Here is a 12,396-nt window from a genome sequence, read left to right as displayed (position 1 = left end):
TGCTAATATTAATCAACATGCTATAGCATTCATGTAAAAATATAGTGTTGCATTACAAATAAATAATGTAACTGTAATTGATCTGATTCATGTGGAGTGCATAGCTAACAACATAATGCGGCGGCAGTATATTCACATTTATGAGAAGCAAAGACGAGCTAGCCAACAGAGAGATGATGTAGAACAGAGGTTCCCAAACTGGTGGGCGTGCCCCCCTGGAGGGGGGGGGGGAGCATGATGATGTTGCAAGGGGGGCGCGGGTGGAGTTAGCGGTATAAACCTAATATTTATTTTTAATATCGATACTTTAACAAAAATGAATGTGCAGGTATTAATGATAGATTATGGTGCTAAATGCAATCGTTTGGCGTCCCACTTCCCGCAATCCTATCTCAATATCTAAAATCGTATACTGGTGTAGAAATGGTGTGCAGCAAGGGAATGTAATCAAGGTAAGGAAGTTGTTTTATTCATATTTTTTAGAGTTCAGTGTAGTCTGCAAAATTATTTCATAAAACTTATTTTTTATTTTTTGTCTGGTTCTGAGAACTGCGTGTTTGTTGCCGTTCGGTAACTGTCGTCGTTGACATAAATGCCAACTTATGTGCAATGACAATGGGGAGCGCTATAGGCGTACAAATCAGTGAAGTTCGTTAACACCATGACTGAGTGACTATTTTTGATAATGAGTGAAAGTAATAAGCTATACTCAACTTAGAATAATGGCCCGCATCCACTAAACTGCAAAGGTCGCAAATATTTTTCCTTGTTTACCAAGGACTTTCTTTACTTTAGGAGTGGCTTATAATCACTAGACTAGACTGATGACGTAATAACTGCGACTCGATACATTAACAGCCCACCATGTTACATGACGTCACCATCACAAATTTTTCAATAGTTTCTTGATAATTAATAAAAATCTCTATATTTTTTTAGGGGGGCACAGAAGTTTTCTTTTCGGTAGAAGGGGGGCATGACAAACAAAAGTTTGGGAACCTCTGATGTAGAATAACCAGCAACCACACAACAGGAAGCCCCTTTGTCACAATGATCTATGTAAATTATTAACCATAATAAAAAATCTTCTTCGTAAGAACTCTCAGTGGAAAATTAAATTGAAGAAGACTTACTATTCATCTATAGTGATGTCATGTTGCATTCATCAATGACAATAACATAAAGGTGAAGCTGTTATCAATCTGAAGACTGGTCTGAATGCTATAGCACTTTACTAGGTTACTCCGAACTTTGAGCTGACTCACCCAGATAGCTACAGGGTGACCTACAGTCTGTGGACTCCAACCATGCTGACAACACCACATTTGATTCACATAGGACCCATCACTACTCAACGTAAATCATGAATTTTTAAGTGGAAATACGCTGTGACTTATTTTTGTTCAAAGTTAATAATAATTTTGAGATGCCTCTAGTTAAAAGTTTGTGAAACTGGTACAAACAACTTTACTATGCAGAATTACAGCAAGTACTACAAATAATAATACTACAGGTGTAATTAAAACTTTGTCAATTAATTTACAGAAAGCCAATCCATCAAAAAGTGATGAATCTATTTACATGATTCTAAGCAAAAGAACTTAAAGATAACATTATTTTAAGTTTTATTAAAACTTTCTTGTCTGTCTGAACATAATAATATACAAAACTACTACACAGATTATTAGAGGTTTCACTGACAACTTTAGTTAAGCTAGGGACACCGTATAGGTTATATTTGGTCAAAATTGGATTATAGAAAAAAGCAATTATACATCGTCTTACACACACACACACACACACACACACACACACACACACACACACACAAAACTCCTCCTCCAAAACCAATTTCAACCGAACTTGGTCTTACTGTCAGGAGAGAACCACTGTAGGGATAAGAACCACCTATCTATCAAAGAGGTCAGAGTGGGGTTGAATAAGAAGTGGATGCCATGATTAATGAATACTCAGATTTTATTCACCCAGTATTTGAGAACGAGATCACTTAGTGACTTGCAATAAACTTTACATCTAAACATGTAACTTCCAATTGTTACATAACATTTTCTCACTAACCCCCCCCCCTCCCTCCGTGTAATGATGAAAGGAAAAGTTAACGACATTTTCCTTGTTCATTTTTGATCAGCCATGACGTTTTAATTATTTATTACTTCTCACTACTAACTGTATTTGCAACACATTTTGCACACAGTACTCACATACACCTCGGAATTTACCTACAAAATTATATCATTGTACAACAGATCATGCAGGATATATAATGTGAAAAACAGTGAGATGCATGAAGAACTGTTGTATTATGCATGACATTGGAATTTATTATTGTGAACCTGCTGAACCAATTTTGATAAAATTTGGTGAGGAGATAGCGTGAACCCTGAGGCAGAACATTGGTACTTTAGGAAGTGTATAATACAACACACTTATTGATTTGAAGAATATTATGTGAATTACAGAAAAATATTTAGTCTTTAAAAAAGTCTTTTTGATTTTTGAACTTTATGTTGTGAAGCTGCTTTTCTGGTTGATATGTGCTACTTTATATGATTCAAAGTAATGAGTATACTGCTTACTTGAAAGGCAGCAAGTCCTTTGGGCTCGCCTTTTTTTCATTTTATTTGTTCATTTCAAGTGGGCACATGCAATTAGTGCACTTGTATCAAGTTAGGATGACACTGTGACAGATATGATGTTTATTAAAGAGAGCTGACAGTTGTTGTGTACTAACAAGGGAACCTCCCCATCGCACCCCCCTCAGATTTAGTTATAAGTTGGCACAGTGGATAGGCCTTGAAAAACTGAATGCACGTCAATCGAGAAAACAGGAAGAAGTTGTGTGGAAATACGAAAAAATGAGCAAAATATATAAACTGAGTAGTCCATGTGTAAGATAGGCAACATCAAGGATAGTATAGGCACCGGAGCATCGTGGTCCCGTGGTTAGCGTGAGCAGCTGCGGAACGGGAGGTCCTTGGTTCAAGTCTTCCCCCAAGTGAAAAGTTTAATTTTTTATTTTCAGTTTACGTGACAAACTATTATTTTTTCATCAGTTTTTTGGGAGCGATTATCACATCCACAAAGAAACCTAAATCGGGCAAGGTAGAAGTATCTTTTTACCCATTTGTCAAGTGTACAAGTTAGGTGGGTCGACAACAAATTCCTGTCATGTGACGCACATGCCATCACCGTTGTCGTATAGAATATATCAGACGTGTTTTTCTGTGGAGGAATCGGTTGACCTATGACCTTGCGATCAAATGTTTTCGGTTCCCATTGGAGAGGCACGTCCTTTCGTCTACTAATCGCACGGTTTTGTGGTGCGGTCGCAAAACACAGACACTAAACTTATTACAGTGAACAGTGATGTCAATGAATGTACGGACAGATCATAACTTTGCAAAAATAAAGAAAGTAAAATTTTCACTCGAGGGACGATTTGAACTAAGGACCTCTCGCTCCGTACCTGCTCACGCTAATCACGGGCCCACGGCGATACTACGCTTACGCGCTCCTTGATGTTGCTTGTGTTGCACATGGACTACTCAGTTTGTATATTTTGCTTATTTTTTCATAGTTCCATACAACTTCTTCCTGTTTTCGCGATTGATCTTTGTTCAGTTTTTCAAGGCCTATCCACTGTGCCAACTTATAACTAAATCTGAAGGGGGTGGGATGGGGAGGTTCCCTTGTAAGTTCATTGCTAGTTAATTGCACGGAGTGTGTTTGAGGTGGCAGGGCTAAGTTTATATTTTGATGGGCAGTTACACTGGCAGCTGGGCAAAGGCAAGCTTGTTGGGAATTAATGGTGAAAAGGCCACTTTACTGGCAGTGTGGAGAATGAGGATGAGACATGACTGCAGGTATAGCGACTGGGCCTGAAAGCCTTGGTCACTGCTTTCACACAGGAGAACATATGCTGGCGACATGGCCGTCGCAGCACATGGTCCTCTTGCCATGGCCAAAGAAGAGTTCTCATTCTCAGTAGATCATAGTACATTGTCTCAGAGCCTTGTGTCAGTTTTTACAATTTCTTCAGCCAAGGCACGACGGACTGACAGCCCGATAACTGCTATCTGTTGATGAAAGTGCATTCTTCAGATTCTGCAGGAATCCAACAGATAAAAAAAAAATTAAAAAAATCCTGTGGCCTTCCTGCGAGATCCATACCTGTTAGGATCATGAAAACATTTCGCTACGGTGGCTGAAATGAGATGGCATGGCAGGACACCCAACGCAATGTTGTTGGCATGGCCACTGCATTTTTTAGCATCACATAGCCATGCCAAGCTGCTCCCTGCACAGGCAGAGAAACAACGTCTTGATTGGGATGCTGAGAGAAACAACGTCTTGATTGGGATGCTGATTGTACACCTGTTGTATGTCAAGGAAATTGATACAACTGTAGGAACAGAATTTGCCAATCTTCTGGAGGGAGGCTGTACTGAGAGTGGGCAATTATGTAATTGGCATTTAGGAGTGCTGCCACATTGTGATTATTTGTTTAGGCTTTGATCCTGGCAGGGTTGTCAATTTATACATGTCTAGTTTAGTGGGAAGGTATGTGGTGTACCTCTAATGAATTTCTACCCTGGAATATTCTATTGCAGAGAACCACCCTTCAGTTAAACCACTGTGAAAATAAACACAATAGGATAATTAGATATAATTGACATATTTGAGCCCCTAGCAGTGAAACTGAAGTTGACACAATGGATAATACTTCAAAATAACTCCTACTATATCCCACATAAATCAATCAAATTAATAAGTGACAAAGGAATGGTATATTTCAAAATAACAGATGACATTCAAGATAACAACAGATTTACTAAAACCATGAATGTCATTGGACATGAATACACATAAACAACCTTGATTACATACAAGCTCCTGTTTAATGAAATTTATTATGTGCACATGTACATTTGATGAAGTTGGGGAACGCAGGAACGTTAACTTCAACTCTGACTTAAATTACAGATAGTGTGATCTGACTATTTTGTCTGCTATGATTGTGAACCGCAAAGTTGCAAGCTACCATGCATAAATTGGACAGCAACTGCTGCTGTTCAAAAGAGCAAATCATGGATGGTGAAACTTTACCTTAAAGGTCCCTAATGCACCAAAGCTGCAAAGTCCTCATCACAACCCACAGGAGTCCACAATGCTATGAACCCCCATCTCCTCTTCTTGCCCCAGGATCCGCGACCAGTCTCCAGATCAAATCCAAATATATGATCAGACTTGCCTTAGGGCCAACAACTGACTGTATCAACACACCATGCCAAAAGCCTGAGTCAATTTACTCGTGGCCATAGCCCAAATATATCCACCCAACTTCTCAGTCTTTCGACCACCATTTTGAAATACATTCCATGTGGAGTACTCTCAAAAAGCAAAAACAACTAATCACAATGTAGCAGTGCTTCTATATGCCACCGTATAATTCTAACTTCTCAATGCAACCTCCCTCTAGAAGATAAGTGCATGCTGTTCCACCAATCCTATTGCTTTCCGTAGTATAGAACAGGTGTCCAGCGGTATGTCCTCTGATGTCATCGTCAGCGACCCAATCAAGGTGCAGTTTCTCCAATCATAAGGAAAGCAGCTTGGTGTGGGTACCTATGTGACTCTAAAAGAATGTATCTGCTATGCCAACAACATTGTGTTGGGAATCCTGCCATTGTGACCCATTTCAGCCACCGTTGTGATTCTGTTTCACAATCTTAACAGATAAAGGTCTGGAAAGAAGGTTCACAGGAAAACATAACGTGGATGGATACCTGCAGAATCTGAAGAATGCATTCCCTTGATAGAGAAGAATTATCAGGGTGCCAGTCCTTCGTGACTCAGATAAGAAGTTGTAGAAACTCTGCCATAAGCCTCTACAACAATGTACTGTTATCTGCTGAGAGTACTTCTCTGGTCTTGGATAGGGGACACACTGTTGCTCAGATCATGTATGCCAGTGTGCATTATTCTGCATAAAAGCAGTGACTGAGACTCCCAGACCCAGTCGTTACACCAGCATCCACATCCCTTCCTTGTTCTCCGAACTGACACCAATAAAGCATCCTTTCTGCCATCAACCCCTGGCAAGATTTGCTTCGCTGAGCAGCCATCATAACTGCCCATCAAAATGTAAACTCAGTCCTGTAACCTCAAAATTACTCCACTTAATTAGCTATCAATGAACTCAGTACACAACCACTGTCCACCCTCTTTAATAATCACATCAGCACAGTGTCATCCCAACTTCATAGAAATGCCCTAATTGCATGTGACCACACGAACTCAATAAATAGAGTGAAAGAAAGGAAAGTGCAACGGACTTGCCATCTTTCACACTCTTTAGTGTGTTTAATTCATACACCCACACTATTTGTTGCATAATGTACACAGTGCATAACATATAGCTATTACACACACTATATAGTACTTAGTGACTTGCAATAAACTTTGCACCCAATTTCAAACCTTTATGAAACTTTTCCTCACTGACAACCCCCCTCAAAATATGAAAATAACCAATGCTTATTGCTCACTGCATTTTGTTCTTCATGAGGCGAAACATGAAAAGGGATGACACCATTATGTTTAAATTTATTTCTTCTTTGTTACTAACTCCACTCACAACCCATTACCAAATACTATTCACATATGCTGCTGAGCTGTACCTACAAAATTATATCATTGTATGACACATAGTTCAGGAGATATAAGGGAAGATGGACAGGGACAGAGAAAGGGAAGAAGATGAGATGCATACTGAGAGGGGGGAAAAGGAGATGGACATAGAAAGGAAAGAGAAGATGGGCAGAGAGGGGGGAGGAGGAGATGGACAGAGAGGGGCAGAAGGAAATGGACAGAGACTGGGGGTTAGAAGAGGTGGACAGAAAGAAGGGGGCAATGAAATGGACAGAAAGGGGGGCAGAGCAGAAAGATAGAGCAAGGGAGAAGGAGGAGATGCACTAAGAGAACTGAAGTAAGTACATACCAGAGCAACACTGGGTACTCAGGTACTATGTACTCAATTGGTTTTAAATCTGCATGAACCTACGAGTACAAAGAGGGTCTTATTAGGTGAGAAATCTACACGTAATATTCTTTCCAGAGAATAGATCTTACATTCAAAATAGTGAGGCACAGCGTGTAGACAACCTCCAAGATGGTGCACACCGGGCAACGGACTGCAAGAGCAGGATGGCTAAAAGTCTACACAAATGGAGGCTGAACTAGATCTCATATCTCTCACGGTCAAAACGACATGCAACGACCTCACAATGGCACTTTTAAGAGCCAAACATCAACTAAAGCTATAGGGCCTTGTGTATGAGCCTTGCAGCTACACATAGAAGGAATATCAAGAAATAAATGTGACTATTTGAGCAAAATAGCGATAGAAAACTAAGTTGATATCATCTCCCTGCAGGAGCTAAAGCGAACTGTTCCATGCTAAAGACTAACAACACTCCTGTCCAACATGCTGAAAAACTGATATTTCCGAGTCTGTCTTCATGACAATACGAGCAAGTCATATAAACTTAAGAACGGCCTACCACAAGGATCTGTCCAGGCCCCACTATTGTTCAACCTGTACATAAGTCTCACGCCAGAAATTATATCTAGGAAGTTCTATTACGCTGATGATACTGCCATTGCATATCAAAGAAAGCACCTAGAGGCCAGAGAAAATGTGCTCACACAAGACCTTAGAGTACTTGGTGACTATTACAGAAATTGGAGATTGTGCCATAACCCTGCAAAAATTGAAGTGACAGCTTTTCACCTCAACAACCAATTAGCAAAGCAGCCACTAAATGTCATCATCTGTAACAAATCAGTTAAAACAACCCTCATCCTAAGCATCTTGGAATCACACTGCACCGGTCACTTACTTACAGAACTCACCTCACATCACTAGCAGAATAGTTAAAGACCAGGAACAACACTATCCAGAAACTAGCTGGAACTTCCTGGGGTGCACAAGCTTACACTCTCTGTACAGTGGCCTTATCTCTCGTACATCCTGTGGCTGAATATTCCACACCTGTCTGGTACAGGAGTGTGTACGCCAGTAAGGTTGACATTCAGCTGAAAGACACCATGACAATTGTAACGGGCATCCTGAGTTCAAACCCACTACCTTGGCTGTCTGCTCTCAGTAGCATCGCCCCACCACATTTGAGAAGACCAGAAGAAGCGACCTGCGAAGGGGCAAAGATTAATAATGTAAAGGTTTCCCAAAGGCTTCCCGCAAAGGAAATACTGCTCAACCCACCCTGCACAAGTCTCAAATCAAGAAAACCATTCTGGACAGCTCGAGAATGTGATCCATACAAGATTGAAGATGTGTGGAAGGAGACATGGAAAAACGACACAAGCATACTTCCCCATGGCCTCCAAGACCCTATATGCATACCAGACTTCTAACAACCTAGAAGCACCTGGTGTGCTCTCAACAGAATCCAAGGTGGACATGGAAGAATTAAGTCCTTCACATACAAATTGGGACACTCAGGCTCCTCGATGTGTGACTGTGGAGCAGCAGAACAAGTCTGTTGAACACATTGTAGAGGAATGTTCCAATAGATGTTTTAGTGGAGGCAGGAGCGACATAATCTATGCCTCACCAACAGCACTGGATTGGATGGACACTCTGGGAATCAGTTTGTGATATAATTAGTGACCATAACTCTTGTACTTTCCTTTTGTTATATATAATACTTCTTTTGTATGTAAATATTGGTGTAAATTGCATGTGTATTTCCATACGATGAATAATAATAACAATAATAATAATTCAAAATAGTTGGTGCTGCAGTTGTTAGACCATAGAAGCTTGATGTGCTAAATATCATGCAGCACAGCAAGTCAATAAACTGTCTTATTGTTACTTCCATCATTGCAGTAAATTTTATATTCCTAGTTCCTCTCCTCACGTCTACTACTTACTCGAACCCTGAAAAACTCTGGGAGATGCAAAGACACATTATGTGAAAAAAAAAAACAGTGACTTAAATGATGTCTTGCACAGAATGATGTATGTCCCGTACTCTAATACAGTAAACTATTGTTGCACTATAAAGGTTACTATCAATTCTATCTAAAAGCTTTCACCCCTACAGTCTTGGTAGCCATGGTAAACACATAGGCCAAGAAAATGATTCATTGCAAAATGATGCAAAACTATAGATATTTGTAGCCAGGTTGAATGTGTCATTTCACACTACATTTTCCATCTTGTGTTTCTCTCACATTTAGATCTGTCAAGTGTGAACCTCAGGTTCTTGTTTGTTTGGACTCCAACCAAACATGGGCATGAAGGAGATCAGAAAATAAATATAAAGAATACCACACAGTTAAGCAAAGATATGTGTGTGTTATTCTTGTTATTTAAGTAAACCTAATAATTAGAATCAAGGCCCTAGTTATGGCCACATTAAGGGCAATTTGAGATACATCACATTTTTACTATAGGAAGAAAGTACACAAATTACTTCAAAAAATCGTATCTATTGCTTCAAAGTCTACACATTACAACCATGTAAATACAAATATTCTAAGTTGCATAACAAAAGTAGAAAAAAATATTGAAAAATAAATGGCGCATTTCCCCGGTTTTGGCCATGTAAACCCTACCTATGGCCAGTTGTTTCCCCACTTATGGCCACTTCATATTGTAATAAAACTATGGCTAAAATAACTGTTAGTCCATGTGCCAGAAGGTAATTTGTGCTTTATACAAGTATATAAGACAACATTCATACATCAAATAGGTAAAAGGTACAGCAACTGAATGAACAGAAAAAAAAATCATTAGGCAAAGTATTGTCTCAATAATTGCTTAAATCAACTTCCAGACAAGTTTATTTCTTACGAGTATCAATGGAACCAGGAAACTTTGTTTTTAATGAACGTCCTCCTTGCATCAAGACTGGATCTGGCAGTTTCCCTATAATATCTTCACCCGTTATAGTCGAAACATCATTTTCAATGCATTCAAAACAAGTTTTCTGAACATTAGAACTTTTTAGACACTGAATTTCATATTCAGAATCAGAAAGCACTTTCAAAATTACAGATACACACTTAAAAATTGCAGGTCTTGTTGTTCTATTTCCTGTTAAACTAAATTTTCCCAAAATAAAGTCCCCTACTTTCAAATTGTCACTCGAAGATAGTTTCACATTTTCTGGTATATCATCTTCATCTCCTTCTCCGTGGTCATCTAAACTGCTTCCACTATCCGTCCATTCTTCTTTCTCGGAAGAACTTGTCGGCCTATCACTTAACTCTTGTCTGTTTCTTGTTTTCCCCTTTTTTACAAGGAGATAATGCCAAGTGCTGCTCTTTGGACTAACTCCTCCATAGCTTTTCTCTTCCTTTTTTCCTGCTCCTTCTCTTGCTTCTCTTTTTCCTTCAGTTCATGATATTCCACCCACTTGTCACTAGTCACAACAGTGGGTGTGTGTTCTTTCTTTCTTTTTGTGCCTCGTTGTTTGGGTTTTGGCCAAGTGATGACACCTTCAAAAACTGTTGCTAATGATTTTGGTGGTGTCACTTGGATACGCACTGAAGATGGACTATGGTTGGAAGTTGGAGTACCTGAATTATGTGAAATACTATTGTGGGTTGTTGATATATCTGCAGGAATAAGACTGTTGGTGGGTGTTGAAGGAATATCTGTATTTTGTAAAATGCTGCTGTGTGTTGAATATATGTCAATATTGATGAAGGAGCGCAGGAGAGCTTCTGTTAAGTTTGGAAGGTAGGAGACGAGGTACTGGCTGAAGTAAAGCTGTGAGGACGGGGCATGAGTCGTGCTTGGGTAGCTCAGTTGGTAGAGCACTTGCCCGCGAAAGGCAGAGGTCCCGAGTTCGAGTCTCGGTCCGCCACCCAGTTTTAATCTGCCAGGAAGTTTCAATGTGGTATGTATTTTTTATATAAAAATACCAAAATTTTTTTAATAAGCCTATTTAAATAAAATTAGCCTAGTGTAATGTAGGACAGAACATCAATATTGATGTTTTTGTATCAGTTTTTAGAAGTGGCCAAAACAGGATACATATATGTCTCCACTTATGGCCACATGCGTGGAACCAGGGCTAAATATGGGTCTGTTAATGGCCACACACTTTTGATAACATGTTTTTAGGCTGAGCCATATAAAACTTAACAGAAATGAAAATATGATGTCTTATCTTACCTCTGAAAAGATTAAGATTCTTCTGATGTTTTATTTAAACATGTAAAATACAAAAAACAGATCATGTGTTGCTTAAAGAAAACTTCTGCAAAACCCAGCTTCTTCAACACTGATCAATTCACAAAATGGTGTCTCCAAACAAAAACAGACAAAAGAATGATTATGTAGACAAATGAATAGAGCCTTTCACAAAGTTTATTATAATCTATGGTAGAACTGGCTGGTATTCCAGAGAAGCTTAAAAATTAACCTTTGACATTGAGGTGGCCATAATGGGGTAGTGGCCAAAACTAGAGCCTTCACCCTATTTATAACATTTATCATAAAAATTTCAATTTAGCTGTAAAAGAATTTGGTTTAGAATCTAATTTACATTACCCTGTGCAATCTCTTTGCTCCTGTCTCTTTACTTTTACCATCCATGTACCACACAGGAAGAGAGAGATATAATATCTACACACCCTCCAGCATAAATCATGTAAGATGTCTTCTGAAGGTGCACTTTATTAAACTACAGCACATGTTAAAAAACTATCCTTCCAAGTTCTCAGGCAGAATAAGAAAACATGTTTAAGACTTTATATTACACATGAGTTCCATGATTTCAGAGCAAGATGATTTAAAAAACTAATACTTACTTGAACACAGTCAAGTTTCATTAAATCTGGACCAAACAGGGCTTTGTCCCTGTCAACTGCATCAGCAAACTGCTTGCACTTCCTTTGTTCAGCTGAACTTGTAGTACACCAAGTCATCTTCTCCAGCATATCAATATCCGGATGCCCTTAAAAATTGTTAATAGGATGTCAGCTAAAAGGAGCAGTACATTTATAGGTTACAGAACAATATCACAGTTTCCAATAGCGCAATGAGAAATTCAGAATTGAAAGACCACATCATCAAAGCTATTCACAGTAGTTCCATAAGACTGTTAACTGAAAAAAGAGAAGAAATAGATCTTAATGCAACATACCTGAACACACTTTGTTTTGATGATGACACTGTACTGTTTGCCCCTAGCACACACAGTTTTCAACAAGTAATGAAAGAACTAAACAGAACAAATTTACAAAATGGTTCAAATGGCTCTGAGCACTATGGGACTTAACAGCTGAGATCATCAGTCCCCTAGAACTTAGAACTACTTAAACCTAACTAACCTA

General features: G+C 39.0%; 1 protein-coding gene across 1 annotated transcript in view; it reads right to left on the bottom strand.

Annotated features, from left to right (window-relative positions):
- The window catches only part of LOC126251426 (melanotransferrin), a 149,031-nt gene that overhangs the window by 122,908 nt on the left and 13,727 nt on the right, over nt 1-12,396 (bottom strand). The window contains exon 2 of the mRNA XM_049951842.1: nt 11,872-12,017. Within this exon, the coding sequence (XP_049807799.1) occupies nt 11,872-12,017 (146 nt within the window). The remainder of the gene's footprint in view (nt 1-11,871; nt 12,018-12,396) is intronic.

The sequence above is a fragment of the Schistocerca nitens genome, chromosome 4 (assembly GCF_023898315.1).
Source record: "Schistocerca nitens isolate TAMUIC-IGC-003100 chromosome 4, iqSchNite1.1, whole genome shotgun sequence".
In the NCBI taxonomy this organism is placed as follows: Eukaryota; Metazoa; Arthropoda; class Insecta; order Orthoptera; family Acrididae; genus Schistocerca; species Schistocerca nitens.
The sequence above is the reverse complement of the archived record's forward strand: the minus strand, read 5'-3'. Positions and strand labels throughout refer to the sequence as shown.